Consider the following 17,207-nt stretch of genomic DNA (forward strand, 5'->3'; position numbering starts at 1 on the left):
AATTTTAGATTTGGATAAGGATGACTTTACCGGGATGAGACAGAGAGTGTCCACGGTAAACTGGGAAGATCCGCAGTATTTTGCTTTTATATGGGAAGATCTGTTAATGGGTCAAACGACTGAAGAACAGTGGAGAATATTTAAAGAAACATTTAATGAAATACAGAGCGAGTATATACCCCTGAGAGGAAAAAGCTCCACTTCACAGAAAAAAACAGCCAAGGACAACTGAAGAGATTAGGGATAGCATAAAACTAAAAGAAAGGGCTTACAAAAATGTAAAACGTGGCACAGATCCGTCCGAATGGGATCGATACAAAGACCAGCAAAGGGTCACAAAGCAGCTTATAAGAGCTACTAAAAGAGATTAGGAAAGGAAACTTGCAAGGGACATCAAAATCAATGAGAAGAAATTTTATAGTTACATAAAGGGAAAGCGGGTGGTCAAGAGCAATGTAGGCCCACTAAAAGCTGAAAATGGAGATATTGTCATTGATAATGGGGAAATGGCAGACATGTTGAACAATTACTTTGCTTCGGTATTTACAATTGAAAAGGAGGATAACTTGCCAGAAGTCCCGAAAAAATTAATAGCTGATCGGGGACAGGGACTTAATAAAATTGACGTAAGTAAAACGTCAGTAGCAAGGAAATTAATGAAACTAAAGAGTGAGAAATCCCCAGGACCTGACGGTTTCCATCCGAGGGTGTTAAAGGAAGTAGGCGAGCACATTGTAGATGCCCTAACTATAGTCTTTCAGAGTTCCCTAGATTCAGGAATGGCCCCTCTAGATTGGAAAGTTGCACATGTCACTCCATTTTTTATGAAGGGTGAAAGGGGGAACCAAAGAAATTAGAGACCAATTAGCCTGACATCTGTGGTGGGCAAGTTGCTGGAGTCTATAATCAAGGATAGGGTGACTGAACACCTGGAAAAATTTCAATTAATCAGGGACAGCCAGCATGGATTCATGACGAGAAGGTCATGCCTGATAATTCCCATTGAGTTTTTTGAAGAGGTGACTAAGGTAGTGTCTATGGATGTTATTTATATGGACTTCCAGAAGGATTTGAAAAAGTCCCACATCAGACACTGTTAACTAAGGTAGAAGCCCATGGAGTTGAGGGCAAATTATTGACATGGTTAGGATGTTGGTTGAGTGGTAGGCAACAGAAAGTGGGGATAATGGGTAAGTACTCCAATTGACAGGATGTGACTAGTGGTGTCTCACAGCGATCTGTGTTGGGGCCTCAATTATTCACATTATTCATTAACAACTTGGATGATGGCATAGTAAGTCATTTATCCAAACTTGCTGATGATACAAAGTTAGGCGGCATTGTAGACAGTCTTGATGATAGCATAAAATTGCAGAGATATTGACAGACTAGGTGAGTGGGCCAAACTGTGGCAGATGGATTTCAATGCGGGCAAGTGTGAGATTATCCATTTTGGACCAAAAAAGGATAGAGCAGGGTATTTTCTAAATGGGAAGAGGTTAAGTACAGTAGGTGTCCAAAGAGACTTGGGGGTTCAGGTGCATAGATCTTTAAAATGCCACGAGCAAGTGCAGAACATAATCAAAAAGGCTAATGGAATGCTAGCCTTTATATCTGGAGGATTGGAGTATAAAGACACAGAGGTTATGCTGCAGCTGTACAAAACTCTGGTTAGACCCCACTTGGAGTAGTGTGAGCAGTTCTGGGCACCACACCTTAGGAAGGATATATTAGCCTTGGAGAGAGTGCAATGTAGGTTTACAGGAATTCTACCTGGACTACAGGGGTTAAGTTATGAGGAGAGATTACACAAATTAGGTCTGTTTTCGCTAGAATTTAGAAGGTTAAGAGGTGATCTGATCGAAGTCTTCAAGATATTCACAGGAAAAGACAGGCTGATCAAGATAAACTATTTCCACTGGTTGGAGATTCTATAACTAGGGGACATAGTCTAAAAATTAGGACCAGACCGTTCAGGAGAGATGTTAGGAAGCACTTCTTCACGCAAAGGGTGGTCGAGGTTTGGAACTCTCTCCCACAAACAGCAGTTGAAGCTAGAACAATTGTTAATTTTAAATCTGAGACAGATAGATTTTTGTTATGGGCCAAAGGCAGGTATAAGGAGTGTGGCTGCAGATCAGCCATGATTGAATGGCGGGACAGGCTTGAGGGGCTGAATGGCCTACTCCTGTTCCTATCTTCCTATGTTCCTATCTGTCTAGCCAAATCTGTCTTTTTTTTAAACCTTGTTCTATCTGTCTTTATTGTTCTGCCGAATATGTCTCTGTCTCTGATCCTTGTCTTTCATTCTCTGATTTTTTCTGTTTCCTTTATCTTTCTCCCTTTCTGCTTCCCTCTTTTCTCTTTCTCCCTCATTGTCTCTCATTTGCTTAATCTCTCAGTCTGTCTGTCTCTCTCAAGAATCCCTGAAATGTCAGTATACAAGAAGTCCATTTTACTCATGCCATTTTACTGTTTGTTCACCTTGCCGTTCAGTAGTTTTCTTCATGTGTTTATTTAATTTCCTCTTCAATTTCCATGGAGTTTTCCTCTTTTTTTAAAAATCCATTTAGTTTCTCATCTGTCTTTATCTCTTGCCTTGAATTCGGTTGCACAGACTTTCATAAAATAGAATCATAGAGCCCAGAAAGATGCCATTTGGCCCAACTTGTCTACGCTGGCTCTTTGGTAGAGCTATCCAGTTGGTTCCATTGCATCCCCCGTCCAAGCTCTTGCCCTGCAGTTTTAATATTTGATCACTTAATGTGCTAATACAAGATTCCTGTGTCTGCTCTTTTAATGGGGCAATCAAACCTGTTTGAAACAAATGTTAGTAACGTAGATGGAGGAGTTTTGTTTAAACATGTTCAGAATCTGTATGCTGATGTTAGCATAATGTAATTTCCTGGGCTATTTCTGCTGCTGTATAGGGGTCATTCTACCACTGCAAACTTCCTGTAGAGAGATTTGCTCACAGAGTGCATTGACTGAAGAATCAGGCTACAGTATTGTAACCCTGTCTCTGACCACCCTTCCTGTGTGTGAGGCTCTGCAGTAGGAGTGTGGGATTATGCAGTGTCAGCAGTGGCTCAGTGGTATCCTGACTGGGGGGTTCAAATACACTTCTGCACAATGTCTTCAGTGTAGTGCTGAGGGAGAGCTGCATTATCGTAGGTGAAAGAAATGGCCAGGTCATCTGTTGTAGGTATTGGCTGAGAGTTAAATGTCTGCTGGGACCCTGAGAAAACTCCATTGCTCTCATTTGAGTAGTGCCGTGGGATCTTCTGTATCCACCTGAGAGTGCAGACAGGGCTTCGGTTTAACATCTCGTCTGAAAAATGGCACCTCTGGCCGTGCAGCATTCCCTCGGTACTGCACTGGAGAATCAACCTGGATTATGTGCTCGATTCTCCGAAGTGGGGCTTGAACCCACAATTTTCTGACTCCAGTGAGTGTGCTACCACTGAGCCAAGGCTGGCGTACAGTACCCAGTTAGGTAGAGTACCAGTTGGCCAAGCAGCACGGAGCTGACGGGCCATTCTATGCTGGGAGGCTGCATGTTGCAAATGGTTAAGCTCCTAAAAGTATTCACCCATACAATTACAGCGTTTCCTAAGTCTTGGCCCTTGCCAAGCTTGGTCAATATTTATCCCATCAACCAACGTCATTCAAACATGATCTGGTCATTATCTCATTGCTGTTTGTGGGAGCTTGCTGTGTGCAAATTGGCTGCCACTTTTCCGACATTACAACAGTGAGTACTCTTCAAAAGTATGTCATTGGCTGCAAAGCACTTTGGGAGTGGTAATGTAAGGTGCTATGTAGAAATGCAAATCTTTAAGTTGAACATGCCTCTACGGAGAGAGAGTGTGTGTATCATGTATTGAGCAAACTGATGATATTTCTTTCTCAACACCTTCGTTCAGAGACTCCTCAGAATGGTGATGGGTTTCCACTTGCGCCAAAAAACATCTTTTCCTGACATTCTGTTTCCGTTCTGTTGAATGTGATTTCAGAAATCTGCCTGAATCCACGAGATCCTCGCGCTGAAATCCAGATTGTGCCAACTGAGCAAGTCAAAGCAGAGTGGAAGTTGCCTGACATTAAGTACAATTTCATCACAAGGTACTGCTCCAGTATTAGATTCCACATGAAATTCAACGATGCTGCATCTCAATAGCTGTCATTATGTTGTATGTGTGGAACCCTGCTCATGATTTTTATGTTTTCTATGCTTTCGATAATTAGCTGGTTACAGCACAGTGTGCAGTGAAAGATGCTATATAAATTCAAGTCTTTAAGTTGGATAAGGTCACCCTAATAGTAGAAATCGTATTCTCGTGTACCTGCTTTGAGATGTTTACCTTTAACACCTGGCTGTGATGTGTCTTCTGCTTAGTCAACAAACAACACTTACTTTTTTGAGATTGTCTCCATCCTTTCTCAGAATGCCATCCAGTGACCATTTCTGCCTTTATCCCCTCTTAATCCTGCTGTAACGTCACAATCTGTCCAGCCAGTGCGACAGAATTTTAATGGAAGGCGTGAACACTTCTTGTACAAACAGTTTACTGGATGTGAAAGGGTGAAGTAATTAAAGGACTGTATTTAAGTGGTGCCTTATTGTGTCCTCAGGACCATCCCAAAGGGTTTCGCAGCCATCCTTTTTGAAGTACAATCACTGTTGTTACATGGACCAACATAGCAGCCAATTTGTGAACAGCAAGATCCCACAAACACTGAGTGAAATAAATGGCCATTTGCTTTGTTTTGGTGGTGTTGTGTTGGTTGAGGGAGACATATCAACCAGGTCACAGGGAGCATTCTCCTGCTGCTAATGGGATCTTCTACATCCACTTCAATAGGCAGCTGGGGCCTAACACCTCTCTGAGTGATGGCGCATCTGACATTGCTGCACTCCCTCAAGACTGCACTGATTTTAACACCTGAGGCGATTGCTGAGATCCCATAGTCAATGGGATGTGGTCGTGCAGTGATATCACTGGACAAGCAACCCAAAAATCGAGTTCAAATCCCATCATGTGACAACAGTCTGCAGCCAATTTTTCCTCCTCAGTTTCCTCCCTCTGTGTCTCTCTTTTACTTTTAATCTGTGTTCTCTTACTTTTGTTAGAACTGACATTCGCACACATTTCAATGCTTACCCAAAGGAGATGTTCTTTTGTTCAGGTGAAGTGAGAGTGACTGCCCTTGACATCAAGGCCCCTGGAAAAACTGGAGTCAATGGGAATCAGGGAGAAAACTCTCTGCTGGTTGGAGCCATACCTCGCGCAAAGCAAAATGGTTGTAGTTGTTAGAGGTCAATCATCTCAGTCCCAGGACATTATTGCAGGAGTTTCTCAGGGTAGTGTCCTGGGCCCAAACATTTTCAGCTGCATCATCAATGACCTTCCCTCCATCATAAGGTCAGAAGTTGGGATGTTCACTGATGATTGCACAATGTTCAGCACCATTCACGATTCCTCAGATACTGAAGCAGCCCATGTCCATATGCAGCAAGACCTGGACAATTATCATATCCAGGCTTGGGCTGATAAGTGACAAGTAACACAGGCAATGACCATCTCAAACAAGGGAGAATCTAATCAGCTCCCCTTGATGTTCAATGGCATTGCCACTGAATCCACCACTATCAACATCCTGGGGATTACCATTGACCAGAAACTGAACTAGACCAGCCACATAAATACTGTGGCTACAAGAGCAGGTCAGAGGCTGGGAATTCTGTGGCAAGTAACTCACCTCCTCTCTCCCCAATGCCTGTCCATCATCTACAAGGCACAAGTCAGGAGTGTGATGGAATACTCTCCACTTGCACCCTGGATGGGTGCAGCTCCAACAACACTCAAGAAGCTCGACACCATCCAGGACAAAGCAGCCCGCTTGATTGGCACCCCATCCACCACTTGCAACATTCACTCCCTCCACCACTGATGCACAGTGGCAGCAGTGTGTACCATCTACAAGATACGCTGCAGCAACTCACCAAGTCTCCTACCAAACCTGCAACCATTACCACCTAGAAGGACAAGGGCAGCAGATGCATGGGAAAACCACCACCTGCAAGTTCCCCTCCAAGTCACACACCATCCTGACTTGGAACGATATCGCTGTTCCTTCACTGTCGCTGTGTCAAGATCCTGGAACTCCCTTCCTTACAGCACTGTGGGTGTACCTACCTCACATGGACTGCAGCAGTTCAAGAAGGCAGCTCAGCACCACCTTCTCAAGGGCAATTAGGGATGGGCAATAAATGCTGGCCTAGCCAGCGACACCCACATCCCACAAATGAATTTTAAAAAGGTACAGTTTCTGCTGATAACTTGTTCTGTTCAGAATGCTATGGTGCAGGCAGTGGCAATTCCTTCTCTGGTAAATCAATTAACTGCACATATACAATAGCTTCGTCTTTGTTCAGTTCTCGGCCATGTTCTGGAGGGATATCTCACCTTAATTTGTCTCTTTAGAATGGAGCTGGATAAACTGCCAGATGGTTACACATGCGATGTTATTGGACTTGTCACCTTTGTGGGAAGATGTCAGAGATTAAGAAGGGAAGGTAATCTTTCAAAGTGTTTATGGTATGAAAAATTCAACTTTGTGACAGTAATTGGAAGTCCATGTTTAACTCTCTTCCCCGTTTGTCGCGACACAGATGGCAGTGAGGATTTCTACCTGTACCGTTGGGTTCATGCTGTAGATGGCAGCACCGAGCAACCTTTTATCCTTGAACTGTTTGCAACTTCACAGCCAGAAACTTTTCAACAGATCCATCCGAGTGAGTAACGTTCTGTCTTTCAGTAATTAAACTACTTCACTAGGTGGAATACCAACAAGAGCAACTTATATTTATATATTAACAACAACTTGCATCACCATTAACAACAACTTGTATTTATATGAAAGAGAAATACTGTAGATGCTGGAAATCTGAAATAAAAACAGAAAACACTGGAAAAAACTCAGCAGCTCCGGCAGCATCTGTGGGGAGAGAAACGGAGTTAATGTTTCAGGTGGGTAACCTCTCGTCAGAACTGGAAAAACACTGGTGAAAGGTCATCAACCTGAAATGTTAGCTCTGTCTCTCTCTCTGCAGATAGAATCATAGAATGGTTACTGTTGTAGAGAAAATAACTTGTCTCAAATCCACGGGATTAAAATAAATAAAGGTTTATTTCAAGCACTGTGCATGGGAGAATCTGTCTGGTCAGCCAAACAGTTTCTCAAAGAAATCAAATTTAAAACTCACATTTATAGAACACAATCACCATTACTCATTTGTCCACACTACCCCCCCTGCCACATTCCAAAGCTGCAGCTTGATCAATAAACTGGATTGTATTGTCTCACTAATCATTCCCCTGTCGTCTTCTCCCCTTCCTTGAGGCTTGGTGTTTTCCATAGTTTATGGCATCCTGCACCTCCTGCAGTCGCATTCTTATCTCAAGGACAGTGTGTTTGCATAGATGTGAAGGCAATTAGACTTCTGGGTTGTGCAGCTTTCCATGACCATTGCCACACATCCCATCATGCCCTGGTTCCCCACAACTACAGTGCTTCCATCTTTCTTCTAAGACTGTTAATGTATCCTAATGCTAAATAATCTACGAATGTTGCCCTACTGGTCCCACTTCAGTCCCTCCTTTTGGACCCCTAGTCAGGCGGGACATTCCCAACATTCTCCACTGACTGTTCCAGGGATCCTACTGGAGTTCAGTGGGCTTTGGATATCCTAGTCTACTGTTCTGTTACAGCTTCACCAAAGTCCTATTGACCTTGACTGGTCCTGGAACCTCTACCCCGTTATATTTATAGATTTTTATTCATTCATGGGATGTGGGCATCACTGGCCAGGCCAGCATTTATTGCCCATCCCTAATTGCCCTTGAGAAGGTGGTGGTGAGCTGCCTTCTTGAACTGCTGCAGTCCATGTGAGGTAGGTACACCCACAGTGCTGTTAGGAAGGGAGTTCCAGGATTTTGACCCAGCGACAGTGAAGGAACAGCGATATAGTTCCAAGTCAGGCTGGTGTGTGACTTGGAGGGGAACTTGCAGGTGGTGGTATTCCCATGCATTTGCTGCCCTTGTCCTTCTAGTTGGTAGAGGTTGCGGGTTTGGAAGGTGCTATCTGAGGAACCTTGGTGTATTGCTGCAGTGCATCTTGTAGATGGTACACACTGCTGCCACTGTGCATTGGCGGTGGAGGGAGTGAATGTTTGTGGTGTAATATAGTGTAATCTTCATTAATATTCACATGTTTCATGTTCCCTGGGACAGGGGCTCTGACTGCAGGGGATACTGGGGGTGTACCCTTTATTGGCCAGCATTACCATCTGCACCGCTTGGGATATCGTCAGCCTTTGGCAGCAACAAATATGAGACCAACTAACAGGACTGCAACAGCTGCAGTGATCCTTCCCATTTCCCACCGGTTATACTGCATTCTTGCCATCTCGGCTTGATTGCTGGCCAAGTCCTCCAATACCCTAGCCACTCCTTTGGCTAGGTTCACCTGCACCCTACCCCTCGTGATTGCTTTGCTCCATAAAGCTCCTTGTGGTGGCTAGGGCCCTTTGCACCACTTCCCAGGCTGTTCTTTCCGGGACTTTGTCAATATTTAGCGAGCCATCCCAACATGGGCTGAATATATAAGCGTGAAGGCTCTGCCCACAAGGTGGAAATCCCCCATTGTAAAGGAGTCAATGATCTGTAGGCAGAAGGTGTGGTTATTATCACACTCCAGTCCTCCATATAAGAACCTTGTCCTGTCCATCTAAAGCACCCCATGCATAGGAGAGGTTTGCACTACCTTAAAGGCTTTTTCAAGAAGGCTGACCGCTACCACTATGGCAGAGTCATTACTAATGGGTCTCAGTATTGCAAGACCAGATGATGTAATGCTGCAACTCAGTACGATATTCTCATGTTGTCATCAAAAGGGCACCATTTAAACCTGGAAGTATATACCCCCAGGATCCTACTTGATACACCAACTCATCCCTCACCACCTGCAGGGATACGAATTTATAACCCCCTGAATAAGTACCATTTACGTGTTCTCGAGGCACAATCATCAGGATTGTATTCTCCACTTCCCCCCATTATAGGTCATGTAACTACCAGTTCCTGTCTTTCCTCATGCAAATGAATAAAGTCTAATCTTTTCACAGCCTGATGTATGTGTTTGGGGAGCGGGGGAGGGGGTGGGCAGTACCAAATCTTACATCTTCAATATCTGAAACAACGTTATCTCCCAAGTCCCGAACCAACATGTCACAGGCCATTCCCTTTGAGTTCTCAAACAAATGGAGGCAGATTAATCCATCCGGCCGTGATGTTCAGTCTGGTGTTGGATACCCTCGAGGTGCTCCCTCCTTTCAGTAGATGCATGCACTGTCCTGGATGCAGGCAAGTGGTTCTGTTGATATTTAAGGTCGGCGCCTCCCATGTTGCGCGGTTACCAGGAGGGTGATCCGGCTGCCATTGCTCTAGTGGTTTACCTCAAACAAAATAATGAAGAGATCTGCTGCTGGCCGTCCTGTTGGCAGAAACATAATGTGAGTCATGTAGTTTGACTTGAGGCCATTGGGAGTGGTGTCATCCCGTGCGGCATTCCTGGAAAATAAAATATCAATCCCATCATACAAACATATGAACGAGGAGCAGGAGTAGGCCACTCGGCCCTTCGAGCCTGCTCCGCCATTCAATAAGTTCATGGCTGAACTGATTACTCCACATTTCCACCTACCCCCGATAACCTTCCACCCCCTTGCTTATCAAGAATCTATCTACCTCTGCCTTAAAAATATTCAAAGACTCTGCTTCTACTGACTTTTGAGGAAGAGAATTCCAAAGACTCAAGGCCCTCTGAGAGAAAAAATTTCTCCTCTTCTCTGTCTTAAATGGGTGACCCATTATTTTTAAACAGTGACCCCTATTCTAGATTCTCCCACAAGGGAAAACATCCTTTCCACATCCACCCTGTCAAGACCCCTCAGGATCTTATATCACAGCTCCAGTCTATGTTATCACTTTAAGATTTTGTCATTTCAATCGGTCTGTTCAGGATATACCTGTACCAAACCTCTGAGCTGAGACACAGTGATGTTGTTTTCATATTTAGTCCACTATTTACTGCTGTCCAAGCAGAAACCGCCGAGACAGTGTGTGTGGTTTTATTGTTTCCTAGAATCTCTTTAAATTTCAGGTTGGAATACCAACTCAACTTAATTTAACTTAATTCATCATCTTCAATTCATTGTAGTTATTTGATCAAATTCCTGAAGATGTCAGCAATCTTGTTGCAATAAATTTTGGAAGTTGTATTGTTAGCTTAAACTGCTAGCAGAAAGTGTTAGTTTTCTGCTACTCTGAAAGGGGGTGGGATGAACGTTCTCAGATGGACCAGTGATAGTGTCACCACCCCTTTTCCTAGGAAGACAGAACAAACCATGAGCTATGGAATATTCTAAGCACATACTTTTCAGACTGATGAGAAATTTCCCAATTAGCAGTATCCAACATTAAAAATTGGCCAGAAATCTCAATTCGAATCTTATAACTTAAACATTTAGTTTGTTTACACCTTCCTTTTGATCCAACTCGTATTCCTCATTGTGAAATTTATTTTTTTAGATGTGCTGACACCCTTTTTGAATAACCACCCTTTAGGGAAGAAAGCATATTAAAACTTACACACATACATTCTCCACACAATTTCTGCAACACTCATTCAACTTAACAACTTAAGATGAAAGAAAAAAAACAAAGGAAATTAAGTGCATCAGTGGTCTTGATCCTTCATTTAAAACTGCTAAACTTCAAACAGCGGCCTCTCACAAGCATGGGGGGAAGGAAAAGGTGGTCTTCGAGTTTTTCACTCACAGGAACGATCGTCTTGACAGTGCTGAGTATCATTACCTATCGTCTTCCCTTAAAGGAACCCTTCTCTCTTTTCCCTTGCCAAAACAAAGCCAGAACTGGACGCAATACTCCAGTTGAGGTCGAACCAGTGTTTTATATAAGTTTAACATAAATTCCTTGCTCTTGTACTCTATGCCCCTATTAATAAAGCCCAGGATACTGTATGCTTTATTAACCACGCTCTCAACCTGTCCTGCCACCTTTAATGACTTATGCACATATACACCCAGGTCCCTCTGCCCCTGCACCCCCTTTAGAATTGTACCCTTTATTTTATATTGTCTCTCAGCGCTCTTTCTACCAAAATGAATCACTCCACACTTCTCTGCATTAAATTTCATCTGCCACTTGTCCGACCATTCCACCAACTTGTCCACGTCCTTTTGAAGTTCTACACTATCCTCCTCACAGTTCACAATACTTCCAAGTTTTGTATTGTCCACAAGTTTCGAAATTGTCCCATGTACACCAAGGTCTAGGTCATTAATATATATCAGGAAGAGCAGGGGTCCCAACATTGACCCTTGGGGAACTCCACTACAAACCCTCCAGTCTGTTTCCTGTCACTCAGCCAGTGTCGTATCCATGTTGCTACGGTCCCTTTTATTCCATGAGCTCTTAATTTGCTCACAAGTCTGTGGTGCAGCACTTTATCAAATCCCTTTTTGAAGTCCATGTACAACACATCAACAGCATTACTCTCATCAACCCTCTCTGTTACCTCATCAAAAAAATTCAGCAAAGTAGTTAAACACAATCTGACCTTAACAAATCTATGCTGGCTTTCTTTAATTAACCTGCATTTGTCCAAATGACAATTAATTTTGTCCTGAATTATCATTTCTAGAAGTTTCCCCACCACTGAGGTAAAACTGACTGGCCTGTAGTTGCTGGGCTTAGCTTTACCCACTTGTTAAACAAGAATGTTCGGTTTGAAAATCTCCAGTCCTCCAGCACCAATCTGGAGTCTAAGGAAGATGGGAAAATTATGGCCAGTGCCTCGGAGATTTCCATTCTCACTTCCCTCAGTATCTCATCCGGTCCTGGTGCCTTATCCACTTTAAGTTCAGACAGCCAAGTCAATACCTCCTTCTTATCATTTTTAAACCCTGCAAGTGTGTGAACTACCTCCTCTTTCACCATGACCTGCACAGCATCATCTTCTTTGGTAAAGACGGATGCAAAGTATTCATTTAATGCCTCAGCTATTCCCCCCTGCCTCCATGCGTAAATCCCTTTTTTGGTCCCTAATTGGCCCCACTCCTCCTCTTACCACCATTTTACTATTTATATGCTTATGGAAGACTTTTGGATTCCCTTTTATGTTAGCTGTCAGTCTCTGTGCATACTCTCTCCTTGCTTCTCTTATTTGCTTTTTCAATTCCTCTCTGAACCTTCTGCACTCAGCCTGGTTCTCCATTGTATTATCCACCTGACATCTGTCATAAACGCACATTTTCCTTTTCATCTTAATCTCAATCTTTTTTGTCATCCAGGAAGCTCTGAATTTGTTTTCTCTACCTTTCCCCCTTGTGGGAATATACCTTTATTGTGCCCGAACTATCTCTTCTTTAAAGGCAGCCCATTTTTCCTGCCACCCTTTGATTCCAATTTATCTGGGTCAGATCCATTCTTACCCCACTAAAGTTGGCTTTCCCCCAGATAATTATTCTTACTCTGGATTCTTCCTTGTCCTTTTCCATAGCCAGCTTAAACCTTATGATACAATGATCACTTCCCCCTAAATATTCCCTACTGACACTTGATCCAATTGGCCCACCTCATTCCCAAGAACCAGGTCTAGCAGTGCTTCCTTTCTCATTGGACTGGAAACATACTGCTGTAGAAAATTCTCCTGAACACACTCGAGGAACTCTTGCCCCTCACTGCCCGTTACACTACTACTGTCCCAGTCTATGTTTAGATAATTAAAGTCCCCCATTATAACTACTCTATAATTCTTGTTCCTCTGTGTAATTTCCTTGCAAATTTGTTCCTGTATATCTTTCCCACTAGTTGGCAGTCTATAGACAACACCGAGCAATGTAATTGCACCATTTTTGTTCCTCAGCTCCAGCCAAATCGATTCTGTCCTTGACCCCTCTGAGGCATCCTCTCTCTTCAGCACTGCAATGTTCTCCTGAATCAATACGCCACCCCTCCCGCTTTTCTTCTTTTCCTCCCTTTCCTGAACACCTTGGCTGGAATTTTATGACCCCCCCCACCCACCCAAGGAGCAGGCTGGGAGGCAGGGGGTGGGGGGGAAGGGCGTAAAATTGAGTGGGAGGTCGGGGGCGCCGTGCCTGTCACCTCCCGCCCCCGCTGCTATTTTATTAGTGATGGGGGAGGTGGCAAACTGCCCAACCACCCCAGGCCAATTGAGGCCTTTAGTTGGCCAATTAATTGCCAAGTAAGTGCCTCCTCCTGCCACCGCCAGTATATTACCAGTGACAGACGGGCACTTTAGCAACTGAGGGGGGGCTGCACAGTAATACTTAGTGGCCTCCTTGCGGGCTGCAGTGGGGCCTTCTGATCGGGTACCCTGTGCCCCACAGAGGGCCCCCCCAGCAGCACGGGCCGCCCCTGCTAAAACTACCCCCCTCCCAAATCCTAGGCTTCAACCTCCACCCACCTCGCCGGGGCCCAGCCGATTGTCCCCAGTGAGGCATGAACCCCACTTAACTTCTTGGAGGCTGGTGTCCATGCTCATCTTCTTTTTGGGTGCAGTCCCAGCAGTGGCCTGGTGGCGCTGCTGGGACTGAAGAGCTGCCGGCCCTCTGATTGGCCAGCAGCTCTTGGAGGCGGGACTTCCTGCCTCAGAGAGGCAGGCGTCCCAACAAGGCCAATTAAAGGCCTGGGCCACAGGCTTGTCCCTGACCTTTTAGCCAGTGGGCAGGGCCACTGCCTCAACGTAAAACCCTGGCACTTGCATCCAGGAATATTTAATACCCAGTCCTGCTGTTCTTTCAGCCAGGTCTCCAGTATAGCTGCAACATCATATTTCAATGTAGATATCTGTGCCTGTAGCTCACCAATCTTACCACATTCCGCACATTCATATACATGCACAGGTGTAAAGCTTATTTAGACTTTATTACTTTGCTGCCTGACCTGCTGATTGTTTCTAGCATTTTTATGTTATTGATAGGTTATCTTTAACAACAGCTTGTTTTTATGTACCACTATTAATAAGAACAACTTCATGATGTTTGTGTGTTCATAGGTGGATCTCTGATGGTATTGCACACAGGAGAGTCAAGGCTTGTGTAGCCTTGAAAAGGTTAATCATAATTTACCCAAAGATTGTGGTGATAGCTCATCCTAACATGGTGGCTGAACATACAATAGCAGAGTTTAAATGGTAATGGAATAAAGTGGGAAGCTTTAATCAGGACAGAATGATTTGTTGTTTTTTGTTTTAACACTGTCCAAATCTCAGCAGTAAATCCCACAAACCAGCAGGAGCCACAGGCATGACTGTGAGGAACGATGCAACCAAGCTTGTGTGTGTGACACACAACCCCCCCAATGAGCCCCGTCACAGGGGAGTCATAGGCAGCGGAATAGAGATGAAAGAACAATTTTTAAAAGCAACAGACACCAGTGAACTAATAAATAAATAAATAAAGCGAAAGGCATCAGAGTTTGAGGAAACTAATTAGGCACCAGAAAATTGCGAAGTTCGTGGAGAAACGGGACATCAGGAGCAGGCACTGGGAAATGAATGAACGAATAAACTTACAGTCCAAGCTCCCTTGCATCCCACAGGACCATGGGGCCTCCCAAAGTGCTATACAGTCACTGAAGTATTTTTGAAGTGTAGTCACTGTTGTAATGTAGGAAATAGCCTTGCCTAACAATAATCTATCAGTCTACGCTTAAAATTTTCAATTGACCCCCAGCTTCAACAGCTTTTTGGGAGAGAGTTCCAGATTGCCAATGCACTTTGTGTGAAGCAGTGCTTCCTGACATCGTTCCTAAACAGCCCAGCTCTAATCTGAAGGTTATGCTGTACTTTCTTCTGGTGTTTGTTTTTTAAACTTTGATCACCTCGCATCTCGTCCCACAAGTGCAAGGGATTTATGAGCAGCCACCAATCTATAGAAACATAGCTTGACAGTTAGCCCCAGTTGATCTCAGGATGTACCTATTTGGACTACTTATCACAGAGAGGAACTGAGACGGGGCCTTAAAGGGACAGACCAAGTGAAAAACAGATAACCAATCTCCTGGCCTCACACTACCTCTGAACATTGTCACAGGACACCTAACTATTATAAGTTAAAAATCTTATGTTGCCACACACCTCCTGTTAACTTCCTCCATTAGGAATTCCTGTCTCCGTATTTATAATAGGCACTGCCCTATTTCTCTCACGGTAATTATACCCTCAAGCCATTGGTGGCACTGAAGCACCTCAGTTTTGCATCTTCCAACTCTTCAGCACCAACCAGCTTTACTCTTTGGGCCACCTTCTGTGCTGAACTTCCAAAAAAAAACTCAGAGAAGATTTACTAAATGGTTATACATCTTGTTATTTCACCAATAATAGAAAATCAGTATATAGTTTTAATAATATTAAATCAGAGCTAATAAAAATAAGGAGTTAGAAATTGGAACTCGTTGCCTCCGTTTGGTCCAATTGTGGGGACAAATGTCATGTGCCCCAATATTGGGTCGGGTGACCTTTTACTTTTTCCGGTGTCCCTGGTGTGTGCCTGCAGCTGCCTTTAGGCCCCTTGCAGATGTAAGTGAACACCTGTTTTAGGCCCCTTCACTAACATTTGATGCTGCAGAACTGGAGCTGTGCCTGCTCCACTCTGAATTCTTAAGCAGTAGTTGGGTGAACACCACCCAATGGTAAGTATGTTTGTGGAAAAAGAACGTTGCAGTGGAGCCAGGAGGAGCTGTTTTGGTTGACCCTCCAATCCCCACTTCCATTCAAACCATCACTGCATGATACGATCACCTCCTCGCAACCCTTACCCCGGAACTTACTTTCGGGACACCGCCAGCGAGGCAATGGTCTTGAAAACTCATTTCTTCAGTTGGCCACGACAAGCACTGGCAGCTTGGCCAATTAATATTGATGAGGTCCGAGGCCCAATTTCAGACCAGCACCTGGCAACCGTATCACCTCCTTCACTGCCGATACCAAACGCTGGCAAATTTATACCTCCCAGACTTTAGACTGGGTCTGAATCATGTCTCTGCTCACCCTCCTCCAATCATCTATCTTCTCTGCTTCACCCAAAGACTACAGTTATGGTGACTCGCTGTACATAATACTATGAGTATTTGACTGGCATATGCTAATAGTGATAGATATTAACACTTCCCTCAACATATTTGGATGAGGCGTTAAACTGAGGCCCCGTCTGCCCTATTTCCTACATTGCAACGCTCACCATTTTTGGATATAAAGTACTTTGGGATATCCTGAGTTGCTGTATAAATGTTAATTTTTCTTCTTATGTACAAATACCTTTTCCCTACAGTGACTTACTTGGTGTGCACCCAGATGAGAGTAGTTCGAGAATTCCGTCCTGGTGGAACTATTACCAATGTTCCCTACCTTACAACCTCCAATGAAAGTCAGATATCGATCTCAGGTGGGTAATGTCATCTTTTGTCTCTCTGCAGATGTAATAAACTTTCGCCATTTCAATGGTAGTACCTTTAGCTGCGCATCTGTAAACCTTTGACAGTTCAGGCCTTGAAGCTGGTTCTGGTAAATTAAATTGACAAAGGTTCCAACATTAACTTATGGATTGTCAGATTGTAATGTTCAAAAGGTGCTCGAGGGGGCAGTCCAGGTCTCTCAGGTGCCATCATTTTGCAAATTGAATTTATAGGGTAGAGCTGCATTATTATGAATCTTAATGTCCCTTGTGTAATGGAGCTGCTGTGTGGTATATTACGGGTTTATTCCCTTCAGAAGTGAGAAGACTTTGTGGTGATTAGGTAGAGGACTACAGAATTGTGAATGGACGTGATTCTGTTGCTCTTGAAAGCCTATTTCAAGTCAATAGGTTGGGGTTGACCAGAAGTCATATATATGACCCACATAAGGGTAGCGTTAGGTTAGGTCTTGGAAAATGTTTTACCCCCCAGGATATGAGACCTCAGGTGGTGAATGTAGACTCCATGCTTTCTAGTGAGAGTTGGACCAGTTCCTCATTGGAAAGATCACTTCTTATTGATGGTAGCTTAAAATACCAGGTGCAATGTGTATGAGCAATGTGATCTGGACTAGTTTAGAT

The 17,207-nt window shown here is 43.9% G+C and overlaps 1 protein-coding gene across 1 annotated transcript in view; it reads left to right on the forward strand.

Moving 5' to 3' along the window:
- radx (RPA1 related single stranded DNA binding protein) overlaps positions 1–17,207 on the forward strand; it is a 100,279-nt gene that overhangs the window by 35,725 nt on the left and 47,347 nt on the right. Inside the window, exons 5-8 of the mRNA XM_068047142.1 lie at positions 4,017–4,125; positions 6,489–6,580; positions 6,677–6,799; positions 16,443–16,556. Coding sequence (XP_067903243.1) covers positions 4,017–4,125; positions 6,489–6,580; positions 6,677–6,799; positions 16,443–16,556 — 438 coding nt within the window. The remainder of the gene's footprint in view (positions 1–4,016; positions 4,126–6,488; positions 6,581–6,676; positions 6,800–16,442; positions 16,557–17,207) is intronic.

The sequence above is a fragment of the Heterodontus francisci genome, chromosome 15 (genome assembly GCF_036365525.1).
Source record: "Heterodontus francisci isolate sHetFra1 chromosome 15, sHetFra1.hap1, whole genome shotgun sequence".
Lineage (NCBI taxonomy): Eukaryota > Metazoa > Chordata > Chondrichthyes > Heterodontiformes > Heterodontidae > Heterodontus > Heterodontus francisci.